Source organism: Hoplias malabaricus, chromosome 17 (assembly GCF_029633855.1).
Source record: "Hoplias malabaricus isolate fHopMal1 chromosome 17, fHopMal1.hap1, whole genome shotgun sequence".
Taxonomy (NCBI): Eukaryota; Metazoa; Chordata; class Actinopteri; order Characiformes; family Erythrinidae; genus Hoplias; species Hoplias malabaricus.
Window position 1 is genome coordinate 10,719,420 of NC_089816.1, and position 23,968 is coordinate 10,743,387.

At 37.9% G+C, this 23,968-nt stretch overlaps 1 protein-coding gene across 3 annotated transcripts in view; it reads right to left on the reverse strand.

Moving 5' to 3' along the window:
• glra1 (glycine receptor, alpha 1) overlaps window positions 1–23,968 on the reverse strand; it is a 57,063-nt gene that overhangs the window by 18,530 nt on the left and 14,565 nt on the right. For 2 of the 3 annotated variants that reach the window (XM_066649488.1, XM_066649487.1), the window contains exons 4-8: window positions 19,557–19,595; window positions 8,044–8,111; window positions 3,347–3,570; window positions 2,102–2,184; window positions 1,403–1,540 (exon numbers count right to left, since the gene is read on the reverse strand). In XM_066649488.1, the coding sequence (XP_066505585.1) occupies window positions 1,403–1,540; window positions 2,102–2,184; window positions 3,347–3,570; window positions 8,044–8,111; window positions 19,557–19,595 (552 nt within the window). The remainder of the gene's footprint in view (window positions 1–1,402; window positions 1,541–2,101; window positions 2,185–3,346; window positions 3,571–8,043; window positions 8,112–19,556; window positions 19,596–23,968) is intronic. The other variant, XM_066649489.1, reaches the window with a different exon arrangement.

Genomic DNA, 23,968 nt, shown 5'->3' on the forward strand with positions numbered 1-23,968 from the left:
AGAATGTTTGTAAAATAAACTGCATGCTTTCTCATAGGCCAAATATGGCTCACCAGACTGATACAGCCATGTGTGACTGCATTTTACACATGAAAGCACACACACAATCACCCAGATGACCTTCATCTTCTACCACACACTGCACCTCTTAATTCCCGAGGAAAACAACAGAACTCCATTCCCTCGCTCCTTCTGCTGTGGCCTGTTCTATTTTAGATCCTGACTAGACTGGCCTTCAGCCCCTTTTCCCACTTTATCTGGAGGGTAACAAATCCTGACTGGCGAGGATGACCGGACAGATGGTTTTCAGCCCAAATGAACGACCATGAAGGAGAAACAGAGCATAGCCAAAACACTTCTATGCAGCAGTCACACACTATTATCAGCTCAAAACACTCACTGTACTGTGTGTGTGTGTGAGTGAGAGAGAGAGAGAGAGAGAGAGAGAGAGAGAAAGAGAATGTTTATATGCTAATTGTGTTTAGAAGTGTGTTTTTTGTGTGAAAAAAAACTTTACCTGTGTATCAATGGTGCAGACACAAACATCTCTTTGTGTGTATATAAAGGTCTGCATCTACTTGTGAGAAAGTGGGTCTCTGAGTGCTACAGTTACAGAGAATTTGGAGCCACTGACTCTATTTACATACACAAATATGCGTATATTCATTGGACAAATGAGAAAAAATAGGATAAATATGATTAATCAAATGTAAAAGCAGTATTAGGAAACTTTCTGGGACTTGGAAACCTCTCTGATGGAACTGTGTAATGGCCTGTACCATGCGGAAGAGCATTTAGTAACAGTTCTGCTTCAGAAGAGTATCCTAAAGACCATGTCTTCTTAGGATTTAAGTGAATTATCTACTGCTGTCATTGTATTTTCATTAGTATAATGGTAATTTTGCATGTAAATCCTCTCAAATCCTTATGTACCCAGTCTAAAAAGCTGGAGTTTCTTTTTTGAGCAATGTGTGAGACAGCACAAAAATGTTTGTTGTTGTCTGTAAAGCGTCTGACAAATTTCACATCAAACCTTTAAAATGTGGCTGTTTCTCTGACACTCTGAGCCTTTGCTGGAGACTCATGTGCAGCACATATCAGATCACATATCAACATGTTTTCCCAGCCCAGATCAAAATCTTATCCAGTGAAACTTAAGCTCTGAAAATAATTTGATTAATAATGATTCACAATTTTAATCATTTGTTGTTGTTTAAACGAACACATCACAAGGCATGCAATCTAAATGAAACCCATACCAATACAATTGTGATAGTGGTGTATGTCCACGTGTGGTATATGGTATACGCACAGCCCCAGTTTGTGTGAGCATTGGGGGCTGTGCTGGTTCTGCACGTCAGAAATAGCAGAGGCACCTCATAAGTGTGTGAGAACAGCTGACCTGTGTTGTAGTGCTTGGTGCAGTAGCGCAAGTCTTTCTCCTCCTTCAGGATAAACTGGGGTAATGTCAGTCCATCAGCCACCTGCACTGCCCCCTTCTCATCCCACTCGAATATCAGGTCATTCATTGTGTAGCCAACTGTTAGAAAAGAGGGGATAGTTAAGGGTGAGCAATAAAACAAGCATAGCATCACTGTATGTGAATGTAGTTATTTATCAGAGTATTTTGTTCTTTCTGTGGTTTCTGCATAAGCTGGAAGGGACAGAAAATTACACTGCAGACAATGGGAAAAAATAAAATAAAATGAAGGTAGCAGTATATAGGGGTGATATCCAATCAGCTCCTTGTTTATATGCAGCTGCTGACTAAAAATGATTAAAGCCAAGAAACTAGAGAACAAGCTTTGCATAACCAATCACTCTGAACAATGCCTGACATTACTTCTGTGTGCTAAGTACTGAATAGCTTGAATGTGTCACACCCCTGAGAACAATAACTAAATAAAAATCTATAAGAGTAAGGGCAGGAGCGGGCAGGAGCCTGAGTCTCCAGCTTCTCCCCACTGACTGCTGGATCTACTTGAAGGCAGGACTTAAATCACTGCACTCTTCATCTCTTCCTACGAGCCAGCAAAGCATCCATCTCTGAGGCAGTGAATAAATCCTGGCTGGCTGACTGTGTGGAGCAGGGCGTACTTACAGCTCTCCAGCTGCATAATGCAGGTCTGCACATCCATAGGGAAATTCTTCAGGTCCATAGGGCAGGCTAGAACCAGTGTTATCCTGTTAAGAACAAAAGCAACACAGGTAAACATAGCAGGTCAGACTATACCAAACCAAATTTTGAAGTATTGTTACTGAAATGGTCAAGTGAAGAATGTAATTCATGCTGTGTTACAATTATCACAGATATTGTCGATTAGCCAATGTTGGTTTGGTGTCCCAGGTTTGCTTCCTTAACTTTGTATCACTTCCACCCGCCCTTTTTTGTTGGCGGCCATCTGGGACAATAGGTAAACTGCACAGAACTATTTCTTTAAAAAATTGTTTCCTGAATCCCAAGTAATCATTAGATTTAAGACATTTGTCTGCTGTACTCATGAAGTATTTCAATGCAATTACACAATACGTTACACAACAAATCACAGAATCCAACAGAATGAAACTGTCAATACAAAAACATCCATTTCAATGTAAACACATATGTATTTCTTATAATATGAATTATAAGATTTTATTCAGCACAATTCATTATTTCAGCAGCATTTCTCTACATTTCACTGAGAATAGCATACGAATGTCCAGTGGTTATTCACCACAGAAAATAAATTTTAGTCCAAAACTAGGCTAAAACCATGTCTGGGAAAAAGGCCCTTTAATTACTACATAAATTATTTTATTTCTTTGCATAATTTACTTTTTGCCTACACCTAGTTTAGATCCAGAAATTAGTGTGTGGCAGAGCACTTCACAAATATTTGTTCCACACACTCTGTGATAACATCGCTACAGCAGGACAACATTTATTTACAAGTGATTTTCAATCAAAGTGTGCGCAGTGCCTGGTGCAATTTGGAGGGAGTTCACAGCCGAGACCAAACTGCACTGAAGGGTTCATTTGATGGTGTCAAGTTAAGAGATGAGGAAGCTCTGGATCCTACACAAAGCTATTTATTATCCTCCTGTCCTTTGAGCTCTGTTTAACGCTGCGCTGCAGGACAGATGAGATCTAAAATCAATTTGGAAATTGGAATTGAATATTTGCTTTTTTTTTTTATTTGAATAAATACATAGGCTGCTATTTATTTGACTGAGTTTCATAATAAAAAATGAAACAGGATACAACAAATAAATAAGTCCCTAGTGATACGTAATGCCTAAGTACACAGGCAGAATTATCCCATCTATAAATTCTATCAGATCGTGGTAATACAAAGTTTGTCACCTTATGCTGTATAACACATTCCCATTTTTGGAGATCCGCAGTAGCTTGTTGTCAGTGGTGACCTCATGGAAATTGGCTCCCTTCTCATTGGCAAAGAAGAGATCAGGCTTCCAAATGGAGTCCAACATGGAAGGGTCCAGGTCAAGCGAGTCGTCGGGGTATTCGCTGTAGGCCAGTCGCGGGTCATTCCACTGCTGTCTCAGGAAAATGTTCACTCTGTAATCCTGTGACACACAAGCACAGCAATGTCAAAAAAGCAGAGGTGAGAGGAAAGCTAACATCTCTGCTAATATCAGCTCTACCAGCAGACACTGCTTCTGTTGTCCAGCACGTTCTACTTGTGTCGTAGAGATGTACGACACGGTCTAAATGACATAACAGATGATACTGCTATACTGCAATATGACACATAATAACTATGCTTGTATTTAAAGTTTACAGCTACATTTAATTAGAGATTCAAACAATTATTTTTTTCTAATCGATTAATCTTATAATCAGATATATTTTCAATTAATCGGTTAGTGGGATTTATATTAAAATATGCATATAACTAACATTTATCAAAGCATTTCAAATACATTTACATATTTTAAATAAAATATTGAAATTTAAAAAAACAACTAGAAATTAGCACATCATTTGAACAGGCATATAAATAAATAAACAAAAAGTAATGCTAAAATAATGAACTGTACATAAATGAAAATACAAAATGCAGTTTTGTATTAGCCAACACATTTTTTACAATACATGGCATTGTTTAAAAATGTAATATTTACAAATATTTGAAAAATTATGTATAACTGCAGCATGCTGGTGATACAGAGGAACACTCCCACCCATTACACCTACATATTTCTAGGAATTTATATTACAGAGCAAAAATATTAACATGTCACTTGTTCTGGGTTAAGTGCTAAGATGACGCTAAGGTACCTGGGTTACATTAAGCAGGACCTAGATAGACACATATAGACTCCCACTGGCATTTGGGAGACAAACGAGCTCATGTGCAGTGTAAATAAACTCAAGACTTTAAAAGGAGAAAAATAAACGAAATAACTGTCAAATCACTTTCACATTGTTTTGTTCTTGTTTTGTCTCTCTGCTCGCTTTCTTATACACACCAAGTTTCCTTGCTCCCGCTAACCGTATTTCAGAATTAAAAGAAGCCCAGAAACTCAGGTGTAGATTCTGGTGATCTAAAAATATAAACAGTCCAGAATGTGTCTCCGATAGCCTATGGTAATAACAGTAGAAGTAATAGACCAACTAATTGATAATGAAATTTGTTGTCCACATTTTTTTGTAATTTATTTGTATAGATTTTTTAATTAGTTGCTTCAGCCCTACTATTAATAATCTACCACACCTGTCTTATTTCACTGATAACATTTGATTGGGGAAATAAAAATGATTAAAAATTCTGAAATTGGAAGCTAAAAAGTGTCCAAGCTAAATATATTTATCTCCTTCACCCCCACCCACCCTTTTCATTGTTTAGCTCTTCAGGAGCAGAACAGAAGGCCTGACACATTTCCTGCCAACATAACTATTGATTTTATTTTATTATATTATAACCTGGTCTATATTCATTCATTCATTCATTATCTGTAAGCGCTTATCCAGTTCAGGGTCACGGTGGGTCTAGAGCCTACCTGGAATCATTGGGCGCAAGGCAGGAATACACCCTGGAGGGGGTGCCAGTCCTTCACAGGGCCATGTTCTATATGTTCTTTAAAAATATGAAATCTTATCTCAGTCCCAGCTACTACTAAGTCTTGGCTCGGATTTGACTTCCTCAGGTTTTGGTTCAGCACTAATGAGAATTAAAATGGGTTCTTCCATAGCAGTACTCAAATGCTCTCACAAACACCCCCCCCCCCCCCCACACACACAATCACTTTATTGCTCATTTATCTTTCATAATGCTTTTTTTGTGAAAGTATTCAATATTTGTCCAAGTACCCACAGAAAATCACCCTGAACTGTGATTTAGACTGTACACAGCACACAATCAACTACTTTCGTGACTCATTTGCATTTTGCTGCCTTTGTGCTAGTGATGCGCGATATATCGGCGGCTGATATATTACTGATGCGGTGAAATCTAATTTAAAATATCAGCGACGCTCAGTACAGGCACACACAGATAGCAGTGTAAACACACACACACACACACACAAAACACGACAGAAAGATACTCTCAGTCACCACAGTTCAGGAGCCCTTCTTGTATAAAACACAGGAAAATAGATATAGAGTCATTCAGCGTCTGAATTTATTACTGAAACACAAGCCGCTTTATGACGCTCTCTCCCTCACTCTCCAAAACAAACCCAGTGCTGCATTAATTAGCACCCCTCTAGAAACCATGCATGCGGAACCAGCTGTAAATCTATGATAAAAATATAAGTGAATTACAAATAATATAATTAAAAGATAAAATTAAAAAGTACAGAAACGTACAAATACTGAAGAAAAGGTTTGTCCGATGACAATTTATGATAAAAAGAAGTTGTTTTACTTTAATAAAATGAGAATTTGCTTAAATTACAAAGAGATAAAATTATAGGTCATTAATATCGGTATCAGCTACTACAAGGTGCTAATTATCGGTTATCGTATCAGCTCAAAAAAATTACAAAAATTGGTGAACCCTACTTTGTGCAGTAAGCCAATATTTTATTATTTTGCACTTGTGTCATTTTTGTACATGTTATTTAAATGAGTCAGAGGATTTCTTTCCAGACATAAATGTAGAACAGTTGTCATTTGTAGAGACAGGCTGACAAAATGAGAGCTGCATTAAAAACAGAGCCCATAAAGACAACACCAGTTCGCCACCAAAATCGTGACTGAAAGTCGTGACTGTCAATTGCTCTAAAAAAAGGGTTCTATCATTTCTGGGAGATCATTAAACTGTCTGGGCAGTAATGCACCTCTGGATGACTTATCAGTGTAGGAGGAAATATACCAGGTGACCTTTGCGATGGCAATCAGCCACGACATTTCATGGCGATTATATTAATGCGGGGTGACCCGTCAGTCAGGCAGATTTCAAACATTTTGACGGATGAGAATCATCTGTTTCAGGTTATTAGATTTATGTCTTTGAAAAGAACAATCACTACAGCACAGCCAGTCTCTATTGATTTCAACATGTCAATATTTTCTTCTTTTAATAAACAACCCATGCCCACTGTAAAATAACAATCAAGTTCTTTATAATAAATAATCCATGTCTAACTGGAAATATAGCAGTGAAGTTCACAGCAAGCTAGTGATACACATTTCCTATAATGTTACGGCCTCGGGTGATTTCCTTGGTGCTCTGCTTGCCTGTTCCATTTTCTGTATTGTTATAAGAACATGCTAGATTACCGCAAGCTTCTTAGGTAGTTGTAAATCGTTGTCTCTAGTCAGCTATGGCTATCTGACATCTATTATTGCAGCCAATGTCTGGACAGAGAACAGAATGCCTAAAGCAAAGGGCCACCCTCCGAAGACATAGCTATTTTCCAACAGAATGAGCTAGCAAACAAGCAAGAGAGTGGATACACATTCATCAGTGCAGAGTAAAGGGGGGAAGAGGGAAAAAAAAGATTTCATATTTCCCTCTATGATTTCTCCAGGCTAAACTCACTGATTTATGACAACAGCCCACACAATGTGATTCAAGCCCAAGGCCATATCCTTACTTGACGGCGACATATTAAAAAAAAAAAGTTTGTAAGAGTCTAACTTCCACTAACAAACGGCAGATTTTCTTGGATTTATGCGCTCACTCCCTAACATTCTCTAGAAAATGAAGAGCTGGTGAGCTAATTAAATAGCCACTTGCCACTCCCCTGGGCACCGTACCTTCCAAGCGACGTAAACAATTAGGACAGGCTTGGTCCGAGGGGGACTGCCGGTCCCAACAGTAGCCGTAGCTGGGCGGATCATTACGGCATGAAACATTGTTCTCAGCAGCCTTATAAGCACTAAAGATTTATCGACGTCATTCTGGTTGCAGATGCCTCACCCCCACTCTATCGGCCAGCCCTCTCTCACTGCTGTGACTGTGAGCACTGGCTATTCGGATCAATTCCACTTGCTGTGGAGGAGAAAAGGAGAGGGAAACGCTGCAAATGTTCTGCATGAGCTGCTCCTGCAGGCAGCAGCAGTCCCTGGGCAGGGGCTGGCATATGAGACACTTGTGTAGGCCTCCTAGAGAAGGTTAGAAAGGACTGTAAAAGGCCCTAGAAAGGGTGTGAATAGATATCAGCAGGCATCTTTCATCACCTTCCATGGTGCCCTTAAGTAATACAGGGTGTTTTGTGTTCAGTTTAGATGTCGGACTGCGTGTGAATCAAAAGTGCTGGTATCTCAGGGCAAAGCAGAGTCAGCACTTGTATTTGAGTGTGAAAACACACTCACTCACTGTGCGCGTTTAATCAAACATTCAATAGAACATCAATGTGACACTGCAGCCTATAGGCAAAGGCTTTCAAAGGCATACAGACTGGTAAAAGCTTATCTTATGCTTCTCTGCGTGAACTCTGGAAGTATGGAAAACAGGACAGAAGATTTCTTTAAAAAACTGAAAGCTTTTCGGTTAACCGTAACATTCTGCTAATAAATCAATAACTTGTACTAATGGCTGTTTTGTAGGTTTAAGTTGCATGTCAATAAATTATCATTAGGCTCACCATTGTTGTTTCAGCAATGGATCCAAAACTGTTAATAAAAATGTTGCATGTAACATTCACAGGGGGACCTAGGGGGAAAAAAAAAGGTAACTTTTAGTCATCAGTTTTTCAAGTAAGACATAATACTACTCAAGCTATGAAAACCAAACTAGCCCAATCTGGTCAGAATATGTCATGGTATTTTTAACACTAAAACTTAAAATGATCATAACTTACCTGTTTGTCATCTTTTGGTAAATTAAGACATGCAAAATTAATCACAATCCCATTTACATCTCAAACTATGACCACAGTCATTACCCTTGAAACGCATAATTAACCATAGTGACATTGGCTAAATATGCTTTCCCTAAAAATAAAGACAGTATTTTCAGATGAGGTAAGATACTTTGTTAACAGATGAGCTTAAAAAAATTCCTCTCAGAGGACGGCCTCAAGGTTAGAGAAAATAATGCAATGTTGAGGTGACCCTCCTCAGTGGACAAGAATACCTGCTAGTACAAGCATTAATAAGATTAGACCATGGCAGGAAAAGACTTTCAATGAAATCTGGGAGGACAATGCTGCAAACAAGCAAGTCATTCTCTTTACTTCAGTCGTGAGGTCCATGTCTATTTTATCATTGCCAAGATTGCCAACAATATTACAAAGAAAAAAAAAGAAATTAATCAATAATAAATTCTCTCAAGGAGAAAGTAGGGCTTGAATATAAAATAATCTCTGTTTGCGGCTGGAAAAAAAGCCATAATTTCTGTACTGTGGTATAAAACAGAGGGGATATAGTGACACAATGCTTACAACCTCAGAAACTCCGTCACACTGCTTCATTCTTCCCACACAGTCACGCACAGGCCTGTTAAACAGCCCTGTTGAAATTGCAACACTTTCTGCCCACTGTCCAAGCCATGGAGCATCTCACCATGCTGAATAAGTATATTACTGTAGAGAAACACAACAGTGCAGTTTTTATCAGTCCTGCAAATTTCATCTACGATATAAATGTAAACCCAGGGGAAGTTATCTTGGTATGCAGCCTAAACTTTTTCATTATAGGACAAAAACTAAATAAAAAGACACAGTCATGCTTGATCGGGGCACTTTATTTCATAAGACACAGTTTATTTCCAAACTAAGTTGCATAAATCAGCATCAGCACATTGTCAAGGAATGCTTTTGCAATTGCCCTGCTTTGCTCCTGCTCTGGTTTATCTCCTTGATTTATTTTTTCTTCCTACATTCATTACATTAAAACATTCTCAATCTGGCACAGTGGAGTCATGCTACTGACACAATGTAGAACCAATTTCTAAATAATTCTTATTGTTTTATACATTATTATATTATTCTGAATATGTTTTTTTAATAGAACTCCAGGTTTACAGCAGGATTATACAGTGCTGGGCAGTATGACCGCAAATCATTTTACCTTGATTATTACTAACAAATGATTGTTTTATTTTTGTTTTTACAAAGTTCACTGACAAGGCTTGTACTATGAATTTTCTTTTGATCCATGCACTGTTTATTAGAGTTTATTAATTATATACTTTTTTTTTTACTGTATTTATTTAGTTTTTCTTGTGTGTATATGGTTGTTGCTACACTGAAATGCCATTTTTAGAAGATGTTTTCCTATAAGGGGATTTTAGTTTAGCTTAGTTGGAATTTTGCTGAACTTGGCTGGACTTTAGACTAAGAACGTGATGATGTGGTTCATGTTGAGTCAGGTTTAGACAGATTTTTAAGATCATACTTGAACTAGAGCTCTCAGGCCGTAATCTGGCTCTAATGGTAATGGTTGCACATACACAATAAAAGAAACTAATGGGCGCATGCTAAGGCCAACTGAGTCAATTTATTTTCTTTTTTTTTTCTAAGTGACGAGGAACAATTTGAGCTTACATCTGTGGTATTCGACTATGATATACATGTGATACATCAGAATTGGTTTTTGAAAAGAACTGGAATATTCCTTTAAGGCCAATTTGTGTGGTATCTTATCCTTACTTGGTTGGTGTTCTCTATCCCCTGGGTAACACACTGCTTGGAATAATTTGTCTGGAGTTGACATTCGTGGCTGCATGTGACGCAGTGCTATAGGGAGATCTAATGTCCCCGCTGCTACTACAGTTCATCTACCGGACCATCCAATCAGGAACAGAGCGAGGGAGAGAGACGGTGCTCATTAACTGTCAGACCACAGTGACTCATTGCCCACAATGATTTAAAAGGATTTGACCAAATGATCTTCTGGGCCCTGCAAACAAAGCACTCTGGAACACGACGCATTAGAAAGGGCCGCAAAAGCTGGCGCAAGTCTACAGTTGTTGCTCATCTGCTCTGTCTTAGTGAATCACAAGCTCGTTTCGGCACCATACCACCCCACACATTCTGTGAAGAAAATGAAGTAGTTAAGAAGCTCCACACGTTTCACTGCGCTTCTGTATACTGCACCATCATAAACATGACACGGATAAGGCTACTCTATCTCCCCTGGAAATAGCCGAACCGGGAGAGACCAGTTTCTCAAAGCTACTTCTATGGTGGCTATCAGCGAGCTGAGACAATTCCTTTCTTAAAAAGCTGCATGGAGACATTCAAAGATTCATTACCGAGATTATTTTGTCACTTAAGGCAATATATCACTTTTCTGGCTTCCCCTGGGGGAATATAACCTTCACAGGTTCTAGACAAATTACAGGTTTGCCCACAGATGCAAATGCAGAGGAGAGAGCAGCGTGCCTAGAGAGCAATTCACTATTTTATTAACCAGCACTGCAACACACAGGCATGGTGACTCGTTTATAGCCAATGCTTTCAGACCACACTGCCTCAGCCAAGTCATCAGCAACACTGCTGGCAGCAAGGACTTTGAGACTGATTTCAAACCAACTCCCATCCATCCCTTTAAAAGGGCCTGAGCTTAATGGAATTTTCTATGTGAAAAGTGAATTTGAAAAGTGAATTTTCTGTGCTAAAATAACCAAGGTAGTATGCAAACTGAGCAAGTTTCAAAATGTACTATTTAAATATTGACATTATTACAATCCATTTGATACATGTTTTGTGATCTCACACAACCAATGTGTTAACATATATCTGTGTATTCAGCTTACTGTGGCTTTGTAAAACCTATGCATGTTAAAGTGATCTGGGTTTTTCAGCTTAAACCTAGAATGAGGCACAACCCAAGGCAGCCAATCAGAACAGAGCTCATCTACATATGCCAGTTTTTAAGACACATGATAAAAAGAGGCTGTTAAATAGCAATATAGTTTGGAAGTGGTCATGTTGAAAATATGAACAGAAATATCTGTTAATTTGTCCCTAGAAGAAAAAATGAAAATAAACAGAGCATAAGGGCCCTTTAAAGCCATTGTGCCCAAGACACATCCCCACATGACACCCTTCAGAAAACAAAGTGAACAAATTTATTACAATCAACAGGCACTCAAGATGCCTCTCTGATAAGTGGAGTGCCACTGATGAAAATGCTCCATATAAATAAAGAAATCTTAATGATATTGCTTAGGCTAAAAACTCAGCTGCTCTCAGCAGAAACACAATGCTTGGGGCCTATTAAATATTCATATTGCTCGGGCTGTATCTATAAGGTGTTGGCAAGGCGACTTCACTTTTTATTGCACTAATATACAGTATACTGCCCACACACACAGACAAGTGGAGCACTACAGATTCTGCCCTCGGTGAAGAAAAGGGGAAGTCAAAGTGCTCTTCAGTCCTCCTCTACAAGTGTATGACATTGTGTGTCAACAGTGGAGTAAATGTCAAGGGCCCTCTGCTGCTCTTCATGCAGAAATGTCTGAGTTGACTCCTAGTGAGTCTACTGCCACAGAGTTTTTAATCAAATTGTGTCTTAATATAGAAGCTACAGTAACACAGAAGAAAAAACGGACGTCAAGCTCCTTCTTGATCTGACGAAGAGATAACTTTCGTACTGAATTTGTGAACAGCCCTGGTGGGCATACACTTGTGCAGGCAAAGAAGAAAAAAAAGGAAGACAAATAATATAATATCCTTTTTCTCCCCAGCATCAGCAAGCAGGGGCTTTGGTGTTAACATAGGAGATTTGCTAGAGTAATATTCTACAGATTTCCACACTGTCATGGTCGATAGCTTTACAACTCCCCAGTGTGAACTAAACAAAACTGGCTTTAATGCACACATGAGTAAAAGAAAAGTTCAGAACAGCTTCTCTAAAAAGCTCTATAATCCCAACATAACAGTAATAAAAATATATATAATAATAATAATAATAATAATAATAATAATAATAATAAAATACAGCTGTATCTACCACTTGTAAATGAGACAGAGACCATTGATTCAAATAAGATCATACACCTCCAGAAAGGAAGAAATCAGAATATTCCAAAATTTATGTTCATAAAATAAAACAAATAGAAAAAAAATCAAAGTCCCAGTACAACTAATGTATCCATCCATCCTCCCAGCTTGAGGACACCTCGACACCATGGGTTTGAAACGATATGTTGGAAATGTGTAGCTGTAAAAGCGCCTTTACTGAGAAAACATTGATATACCTAAAAATCTGCCAATCTACCAAAGAACCTAATGGTGTCCTCAGAGCAACGGTCTGACCAAACAAATACAACAAAGAGAAAAACATTATTGCTGGTACACCTTCAACTTAAATTCAAATATTTTCCTTTACTGGCTTTAAATAAAACAGGTAATGTATTAACATAATTCAATAATAAATTCAATTATTTGGATGGGTGAGTGAATACTTTTGGCAATATAGTGTATGTACATGTAAAACAAATTCCAAATCAGCAGCAGAACATTAAACACACCTAATTTAAAAGTAACAAACAAACAAGAAGCCCCAAAATACACAAAAACAAAAAACACAAGCTCCAACAATGCATCTGAATAAAGAGAACGTCATTAGTATGTACTACTCTTTTCTTTTTTTTTTTTAGAAGCCTAATCACCTAAATACTTCTACATTGCACTGTACTCAATATAAGTTTGCCTGCTTAAACCACAACAATATTCAAATGAGAAGGAGACTAGAATGCAGGCCTACCATCCATCACGGTATGTTTCATTCAGCTAGAGGCGACCCTCACCATTAGAAGGATGGTATTAAAATTCATAAGAGCCTGGCAGCGGTGGGCTGGGTCGTGGTGGAGTGCAAGGTTTCACACAGACAGACACACAGAGAGAGAGAGAGAGACAGAGAGAGAGAGAGAGAGAGAGAGAGAGAGAGAGAGAGAGAGAGAGAGAGAGAGAGAGAGAGAAAGAGAGTGAGAGAGACAGACAGAGAGAGACAGACAAAGACCTAGAGTGTCTGAGCTTGCACCGTCACATGCCTATAAGTAATGACAGTCTGCTAAATTACCAGAATCCCTTCCTGCCCTTAAGGCTAGCACTGAGTGACGGGGGGACATGACAGCCTTGGAGGAGTGTGCATGGAGAGGGACATAAATCAATAGCAGGGCTGCAGCACACACACCAGGATAGAGAAGCAGTTGACTGCAGCGTGATTATACTGGATTACGAGGTTAGCTTTTTTTCCCTCTAAGCTTGGATGGATAGGACACAGTGGTCAACAACCTGGAGCAGGTCTCTACACTGGGGTTCTATTCGTGGTTTGTTATCTTCAAATGGACTCAAATGGACCTCTGTGCATTCAAAATATAGAGATAAAAAATAGGCAGCAATTCTGGCACGATTACGGGAACAAATTCTAAAGATTCAGAAGGATATGAAATCATGTTAATGTCAGCAGGTTTTGCTTAGAATTTACCCTTTTGACCAATATTTCAAACTGATATTTCATGACATATCATGCATTAGAGAAGAGCTGAACTTTAAAGTGACACTAAGCAACTGCATTATAATATTTGTGTTTTGTTTTTTTCAAATGTTTCTAGACTCTATAAATTAAATATCACATTTCTCTCTAGAGGTTACCCAGGCAGATGTAGTACTGTGTTTATGTGTCAGCATCACCATCAGCAAGAACATTCCCAGGCCTTAAGCTGGTTATCATTCATTCATTCATTATCTGTAACCGCTTATCTAGTTCAGGGTCGCGGTGGGTCCAGAGCCTACCTGGAATCATTGGGTGCAAGGCAGGAATACACCCTGGAGGGGGCGCCAGTCAGGGCATCACAGACACACAGACACATTCACTCACACCTACGGACACTTTTTTGAGTCGCCAATCCACCTACCAACGTGTGTTTTTGGACTGTGGGAGGAAACCGGAGCACCCGGAGGAAACCCACGCAGACACAGGGAGAACACACCAACTCCTCACAGACAATCACCCGGAGCGGGAATCGAATCCACAACCTCCAGGCCCCTGGAGCTGTGTGACTGCGACACTACCTGCTGCGCCACTGTGCCGCCAGCTGGTTATCAATGTATAATAAATATTATCGTGCAATGATGCATTGTTGTTTTATTTTATTTTGGGCTTTAACACTTAGAAAACAGTAAAATGGTAAATAAATGAGCAGATTATGTGAGTGTGTCCATTAGGGTCAAATACCTAAAAGAAATATACACAAAGTGATCAATTCTACTTCCAAATTCAGAACCTGCTTTTAATGTATACACCATCCAGCAACAAGATTAAAATTACTGACAAGAGAAGGGAATAACACTGATTACCTCGGCACACTGACGCCTGTCAAGGGATACCATTGATTAGGCAGGAAACAAAGTCAGTTCTTGAAATGGATGTTTCTGAAGCCATAAAAATAGGCAAGCATAAGAATCTGAGCCACAGGTCCTGTGAGGTTATCCCAGTATGCAGTAGTTGGTACCCACCGAAAGTGTCCTAAGAAGGAAAACTGGTCAACTGACAAAAAGACAACTGGCAACATGGAAATGGGTGCTCAAGGCTCATTGATGCATGTGGGAAATGAGGGCTAGCCCATCTTGTCCAGCCTACAGGACATTGCAATTTATTCTACTCTTCTGTGGGATCAGACTAGACAGACTTGCCCTCACACACACAACATTAATGAGCCATGAGTGCCCATGACTTTGGACCCCACAAGACCCTGCAGGTTTGGAGATGCTCTCAGTAAAACATTGGCTATCCCAATCTGACCCTTGTCAAAGTTGTTCAGATCTAGTTTCCAACACCTCAACTTCAAGATCTGACTGTTCACTTGCTGTCCTAACACTTCACAGGTGTCATTTTAATGAGATTTCCAATGTTCGTGTTCGAATATATATATATATATATATATATATATATATATATATACACACACACACTTTACTACCTTTACATAAGACAGGATTTTCTGATTTTGGAAGTAGGTTTCAACTCTTTACTCTGTTTCTATGTGGCACTTTGTGACAGTACTGGAACATTCCCAATAGAAATGGTGTGGCTTTAAATTGCCTGCCAGTTACTGGTGATGTGACTCTGACCATAAGACTGGCTGTCAGCCCTGTTCTATACCAGCAGCACTTCAGTGTACTCTGTTGTATTGTGGTGCACAGCGTAATTTCAGGGGATTTTTACAGCTGTTTATATTCCTTTCTAAAACTTCTAAAATATGGTCCGATGCATTTCACAATATTCAAAAATGACAATAAATGTGTATTAATATTGATAACCAATAAGAAATAAAAACTAATAAAATAATAATAATTTTATCAATGGATCAGTATTCTAAACCCCAGAAAACACATGGCAATTTACGGAGATACTGGAAGGTATTAAAGACATATATGGTGCCTGGAAAGTCCCATATATCCCACAATAGTAACTTTACAGAAAAGAGAGAAAATAAAAACAAAACTAAACAAAACCCTATCTTAATGGTGCATGGGAAATTAGTAAAATTTTAACTTTTACCTTAACCGGCATTTTCAAGCTCATATGAAAACAAACCAACCCACAATATAATTTATTTAACAATTGTGAGGGCATTAGAGAATATTAAAAACATGCTCTAATCTTTTTGAGGGAAAATGAATATTACAGGCTGGATAATGAATAATTCTCTATAAGGAAATTTGTGGATACCGCTCCTCTTCATTTGAGAATTTGGAACATTAATAAAAAAAAGCATAGCACAACACATGAATTCTGCATCCAGGAGCCAGGCTGAAAACACTTTAAAAACCAACAGAGCAAACACTTCTCCATAAAACCAACAAACAGACCAAACACTTCTCCATAAAACCAACAAACAGACCAAACACTTCTCCATAAAACCAACAAACAGACCAAATACTTTTCCATAAAACCAAGAAACAGACCAAACACTTCTCCATAAAACCAACCAACAGACCAAACCCTTCTCCATAAAACCAACCAACAGACCAGACATTTCTCCATAAAACCAACCAACAGACCAGATACTTCTCCATAAAACCAACCAACAGACCAAACACTTCTCCATAAAACCAACAAACAAACACTTCTCCATAAAACCAACAAACAGACCAAAGACTTCTCCATAAAACCAACCAACAGAGCAAACCCTTCTCCATAAAACCAACCAACAGAGCAAACACTTCTCCATAAAACCAACCAACAGACCAAACACTTCTCCATAAAACCAACAAACAGACCAAAGACTTCTCCATAAAACCAACAAACAGACCAAAGACTTCTCCATAAAATCAACCAACAGAGCAAACACTTCTCCATAAAACCAACCAACAGAGCAAACACTTCTCCATAAAACCAACCAACAGACCAAACACTTCTTCATAAAACCAACAAACCGAGCAAACACTTCTTCATAAAACCAACAAACCGAGCAAACACTTCTCCATAAAACCAACAAACAGAGCAAACACTTCTCCATAAAATCAACCAACAGAGCAAACACTTCTCCATAAAACCAACCAACAGAGCAAACACTTCTCCATAAAACCAACCAACAGAGCAAACACTTCTCCATAAAACCAACCAACAGACCAAACACTTCTCCATAAAACCAACCAACAGACCAAACACTTCTCCATAAAACCAACCAATACAGCAAACACTTCTCCATAAAACCAACAAACAGACCAGACATTTCTCCATAAAACCAACAAACACTTCTCCATAAAACCAACCAACAGAGCAAACACTTCTCCATAAAACCAACAAACAGACCAGACATTTCTCCATAAAACCAACAAACACTTCTCCATAAAACCAACCAACAGAGCAAACACTTCTCCATAAAACCAACAAACAGACCAGACACTTCTCCATAAAACCAACAAACAGACCAGACACTTCTCCATAAAACCAACAAACAGACCAGACACTTCTCCATAAAACCAACAAACAGACCAGTCACTTAACCATAAAACTAACCAATAGACCAAACACTTCCTTAAAAAAAAACCAACCAACAGACCAAACACTTCTCCATAAAACCAACCAACAGAGCAAACACTTCTCCATAAAACCAAACAACAGATTTAAACATTTTTTTAAAATGGCCTCCTACGCAGTGCCCTTTGTAGGTAATAGAGCTCTAAACTTTAGAGATGGCATTGTGATGCTTTGGGTTGATATGCATGGCTTTCTCTACAGGGCACTGTTTTTATGTAGCACTATGACTGACGCTCTGCTGCTTCAGAACAGACACCAAGGCATTTACCCTTTTCAGTGCCACAAAGGTAATCACAGCACAAGGTAAAACTGTAAAGTGGATAACATTATGAAAATGTGAACCAAAAATACAGAGTAATTATTCACCTGCCGTCTTTATTATTAACATTCAGTAATGTCACATACAAGTTTAGCCTTGGTTCAAACACATTAATTGCTTTGAGATTTTTTTTTATCTCCACAGACAAGAGGCTTATTTAGTTATGAATCTGAAGATGTATATTCAGTACCTGGAACAAAGACCACTTAATAAGCAATAAAATGTGTATTGTGGAACATTTACAGCAGTGTATTGCTCACTCCTCTGGCTGGTCTTAGTTAAGGGTGAACATTTTGTTAATCCAGCTATGCAGGAAGATCAGTGGTCCAACAATAACACCTAGTCTACCCTCTTGAGACATAAGGGCAAAAAAAATATTCTGAGTTAGCTCTAAAACAGAGCTTAGCAGCTCAATGCAGCACCAGAAACTACAGCGTAATTCCAGAGCAAAACATCCAAAAGACCATTATCCACAGAGTTACTGAGTTTAACAGAATCAGCTGACAAATAAAGGTTTTTATAACACTGAGCTAGAAGTAATTCAATGCGTATACCATATCTAACAGGTCTGCAGGATGCGGACAAAATAACAAATTGCACTTGGAAAATACTTTGATAATATTAGGTTAAAGACTGGCTTGATTTATCATTGGGACTCATGAATCAAATCACCCACACAGCCTCATCAGGAGGGTATCCCACAAAGAAGAAATTCTTAGTTTTGCCTGATGACTTAAGCCCAATGTCAAACCTGTCCAACAGGAAAAGAGCTGAAGGACATTACTATTGGACAGTCCTCAACTTTGGGTGTAAGATATTTGGCTAACTGAGAAATCCTGCTTTGCAGAATAAAAGAACAAGAACATCTGACATTGCTATACTCTTACAATATACAATGAAAATGTTTTTGTTTTTTAGCTGGCTCATTTAAATTAATTAACATAAAAAAGCCAAAATCTGTGACATTTAATAAACATATCATTACACAGTCCAAATCTTAAGGCTGCTTAAAAGGATCTAGGCAGCTAAACCACATGAGAAGGGCCGTTGTGTAACCATGTGGGTAATGGAGATGTGAAAGTGTGAAGAACCATTTTAAATATTGATAGTGGTCTGTAGATAATGGCAAGGTTTTGTGCCAGTTAAAAAGGTTTATCAATCAAACTAAACTAGCATTCAAAAGTTTGGAATCACTTACTGAGTAATTTAGAAAATGCTAAATGTTTCTTAAGCAAATTCATCTGTGTCCAGACAAATGAAGCCGTAGAAACAAAAAGTTAAATAAATAAATAATTGCATTACATTTTCATTTTATAATTATAAAATTATTAAAGAATGACCAAAAACATCTAAAAGCATTATTAGGTGAATAGCCACTAAGTTCTTACTGTTCATTAAAAAATAAAACAATAAAATAAAAAAATCAGCAAGTGATTCCAGACTTCTCAACAACTGACTAAACCAAGAATCATTTACACACTTCAAATTAGCTCCACTGTACTAAACATACAAATAAATGCAAAGCTTTTTTAAAAACCGAGAAACATCTAGATAAACAGAACAGGTTAAACAAGCTTTTTCCTGTTATAATGTTGACAGTAGAATAAGTGTTTTTACTTTCTTCTTCAACACCACACAAACAATCTGTCTCTCATAAACACATTATAAAGAGAGAATGATCTAGAAACACATCAGCACACTGCATGTACTGCATTAACCCATTTAGCCAAACACAGCATATAATCTAGTTGCTGCCTTAGATGTATTAATGGGACATTGCTCCAGGTGCATCATCACTAAGCTTGCTTATTCCTGGATTGAAAAAAAAGAAAGTACCTTTCTTGTGAGTACCATCCGATTTGGAGCCTTGTGGGTCTAATAAAAAAAAGATCAGGATTAAACACATAGTATTCTAACAACAATAATATTAAGTTGTTATTTCCTCTGAAGAAACAACAACAGATTAAAAAAAATAAAATATAAAATAGAAGCATGGCTCAATTCCTTCGATTAGTTTTACTTGCCAACACTTGGGCTTCAAAGTGTATGGCAGGGAAAGACTGGGGCCAACATACTAAAGGCAAGAGCAGGTAGGAAGGATGCACTTATCTGTCCAGAAGGTCAGCGGGCAGGATGCATAGAAATGAAAGGAGGGGTGAGGAGGGGAGGGGGGTTGCAATGCAGATTTCATTATGGGAGGCAAAGGTGGGTTAGCAAAATGCACTAAGAGATGCAATACACTAGAGAGAAGGGAAAATGCAAAGACTACATGTCAAACTGGCTTCACTTAGCTTTTACTTTTTTTTTCCTTTTTTCATTTTTCTGTGGTAAATTGAAGAAAACCAATTTCCTTAATCCTTTCCTTAAGGCTCCTTTGCTTTCCGTTGATTGTATCTACTCCCAACAGATTGCAGGACAGGGCCATACAAAAGGAATGGGAACTTACTTGAAATAGGAGAGAATGCCTTGCTCATACAGTGCTTCGTTACAGTGTGTGATGTATAATTTGTGGCATTTTCCCTTATGTATCTTATGCAGACAACAATACATATTTCAGTTCAGTGACTTTCGGTTTAAGAAACAAATTCATTGTTTTTTCCCCAATAGAAAAAAAAAAAAAAAAAAAAGCTTGTTACCAGTTGGTACTGAGGGTGCTCTCTTTATTACCACATATACGGAACAGCACCAGGTAATGAGCGCACTTTATCCTCAGTGTTAGGAATCAAAAGGATTAATATGGCTAAAAGAATAACAATGAATTTTTTGTTGAGACTAAATGTCATTAAGCACGGTGGAATGGATAATACCACACAACAGTTTTAGAAACATCTTAGAGTCCCTGTTCAGCAAAAAGGATTATACTGGATGTTATAGGAGGATTTTCTATAGGCACAGATTCTCACTTACACACGCACACACACACACACACACACACACACACACTGTCCTGCTCTCAGGAAACGTACTGTGCATCTGTGAGGCAAAATCATCATTATGTGCCTGGTGAGCAATGAGAATGTGTCCGGATGAAAGATTCTCATTGACTGGAGTAATCTGTCTGTGTTACATGCCACGGGAACTCACTTGTAAAATGAAGCGCAATTACTTGGCGTAAACATGAACTGTTGGAGACAGGTGACTTAAGCTCTGTAATGCCAGGCATTTTTCCTTCTATCTCTTGACGTGACCCCCAATCCCCAGTGCTGGAGTAATCCTGCACATCCAAAGAAGCTTATCCTTTATAAGGAGGATCTATATGAACTATTCAAGCCTCAGCACCTCTGACCCAGCTTGGAGTGCGCTTTTGTTAAAGCATTGTAATAGATAATGGACAATTACAAACATCACAATCTTTTTGCTTTGTTTCAAATAGATAACTAGCAACTGGTTAAACAGAACTTGTATTTATATTAAAGGACAAATACAAATTGTTTTTTATAACAAAACAATTTTTATTCATTCTTTTTTTTTTTTTTGAACTTATGAAAATGTTAGCAGCCCTTTGCACTGTGTGAAGTCAGATGCAGGGCATATATTCCCTCCCCATACTTCTTATATTATGCAAGATAAATTTGTGAAGCCTATTTAGCCAGATTGTTCCTGACTGATTTCTCAGAAGGTGTTTTCCATTATGTTTCTTGTCTTGCCACAGACATTTGCAGAACAAAGAAATATTTTGCTATGCCTCTGTCAAATCTTCTGAGAGACCAGTCAAATTGGGAAAGTAACTAATCAATCAGAGAGACACTATTAAATAAAACATATTTTAATACAACATTATTTAGACTGCCATTATATGAATTTTACTAAACCCAGAGTTTGGAATGAAAGAACTGAGGCATGATTTATAAATTTGAACTTCCGTATAGAGCACACACATCCACAGGACATTCAGAGTATAAATCTAAAGACAAATGCAGAATCTACTCAAGCATTTCTCAGCTCAATTTTGAAATTAAATAGATGTGTACACTGGTGGGACTAACAACTCAGAAATTTGCCAGTTTAAATGTGAACTAGGTCTATGTTCTAATCTTGTGCCCTTGAGTACACAGAGGTAAATTGCAGTGGTGTCGCACCACTGATTTCAAATTTGAGCAGTTATAGAACGCATTTCCCATGCTTCATAGTTCCTGTAGCCCTGGGAGACACAGAGCAATCTGTAAAATGAGTATAAATGTGTACAAAATGTCGACGCAGAATCTCTCCCTCTCAGCCTGCAGTAGCTCTAAGTTTTCACTGCTCTGGGGAAAACAACAATATTCCTGCTGCAACTTGGTGACGCTCTGTTTGACACCAAAAATACTGTTCAAACCATTTCCCAATGTTCTGCAAGGTATAATGAAAGACTGTGTGATTTGAAAGGAGAGAATCCATCGCAGGTACATTTTAATCGGCAGAACTCTACGTTATTAATGATAATAATTAATTACATTTAACTGCATTGTTAATCAGTTATTTTCTGTATCAGCAAGTGTGTGTCTTCTTGCAAAAGCCTAGAAACCTAACTGATCTATATATAGTCTTTATTTACATAAAATATAAAAGCATTAACACTTTTTAGTATATTCTCATTGAAAATATCTAGCTATTTGAACAATGAGATTGTAATCTGGGATTACTTTAGAAAATATTGATAAAAAATATTAGCTGTAAAATATATTTTAGAAAATACATGCATTGCAGATTACAGTTCCATTGCTGCATGCTGTTGCAATTTAAAAACCAATACAATTGATATTGTTCTTTTTTATAATGTAAAAATATTGTAAATAATTTCCTAAAATATAACTAAGTGGCTGTTTTAAATATCGAAGAGCCCTTCAGGAGACCAGCTGCAAGTGTTATGTGGGGGGGAAAGAAAAAACAAAGAAAAGCAAACTGCATTAAAATAATTTCATAGTTTTACATATAAAGCTTTCAGTTTTTTCAAAAATATAGGAAAACAATGACTTTGTATTCAGCCAAAAAGCCATTGTTTCCATAAGACAACCACATGCAGTACAGGCCTAAGAGTTCATTATAAATAGCTATAGAGTTTTATCATTGTCATTGACTTTCTGGGGTTAGACGTCTTACTCTTTACACATCCAATTTATTTACACTTTTACAAGTAATATATCATTCTTAAACATAGTTGTAAACAATCAACAGCAAGATTTCCTCCACAAGCCACTCAGATATGTATGTTCACCATTACAGTTTTATGTGAATGCTACACTCGCACTCATTAGGGAAACCTTATCAATCCTATTAAAGTCCCATTATCAGCTGCAGATAACACAATAATTAATATTAAGTTCCACCAGCAATTCATTTATCTTCTCTTCATGTTAAGACATGGAAGGGGAGGAAATGCAACGAGGCAACGTAGATATACAGAACATCCAAAAGAAGAAAAGCAGCCAGTAAATATACCGCAGCAGACTGTATATTTACAGAGGTACACCTGTCTAAAAGAACCCATTCAAGTGCAAAGTTAAAGCGTTACACTGATCATCACTGTAATGGCCGCTGGCAGCTTGTAGGAGAATGTGGAGAGGGCTGGGTGGTGTGACTGCAGCAGGGCTAAAGCAGCCCATGCTGGTGATATTGTGATATTTGAGGATGTGTTGCACCTCATGGCTGTCGAGGAAGGACAAGGTTACCGTGAAAAGCTGAGCCACAGCTGCACTGCACAGCACTCATCAACACAGCAAAACTCCCGTTGTGTGTGTGTGTGTGTGTGTGTGTATGTACATGAGAGAGATGGGTGGGGGGAGCGGTGTCTGTTTGTGGGGTTCAGACCCACTCCTGAACACTGCTGCACACTCCCACTTCACAATTCATTTTATATTACAGCACCTGCAGCTGTCAACAAGCACTGTGTAAGAAAAGAAAGAAAGGGAGAGAAAACAAAAAAAAGTCTTTCAGCAAAGTTTTAACCCCTTAAACTCACAAGTGGGCCTACACATGCAGGAATCCATTAAAATAAGTTTGAAATATTTTAAGTTTTAAATTTAAATATATAATTTAATAGTTTACATTATAAAAAGAAAAAAAAAGGTCATTCCAACGTCAAACACAGTATAAGATTTTATCTATCTTCATTCTATTATAGGAATGCGTCCGTCGTGAGCTTTATGGCTCACTATGTTTGTTTTTTTATTATTTATATATATTTTTAAACAGTGCAATTGGACAATTGCTTCTTTAAATGAGCAGCATACTTTAACCCGAGTGTGTGAGTAAATTAACACATGAACAAA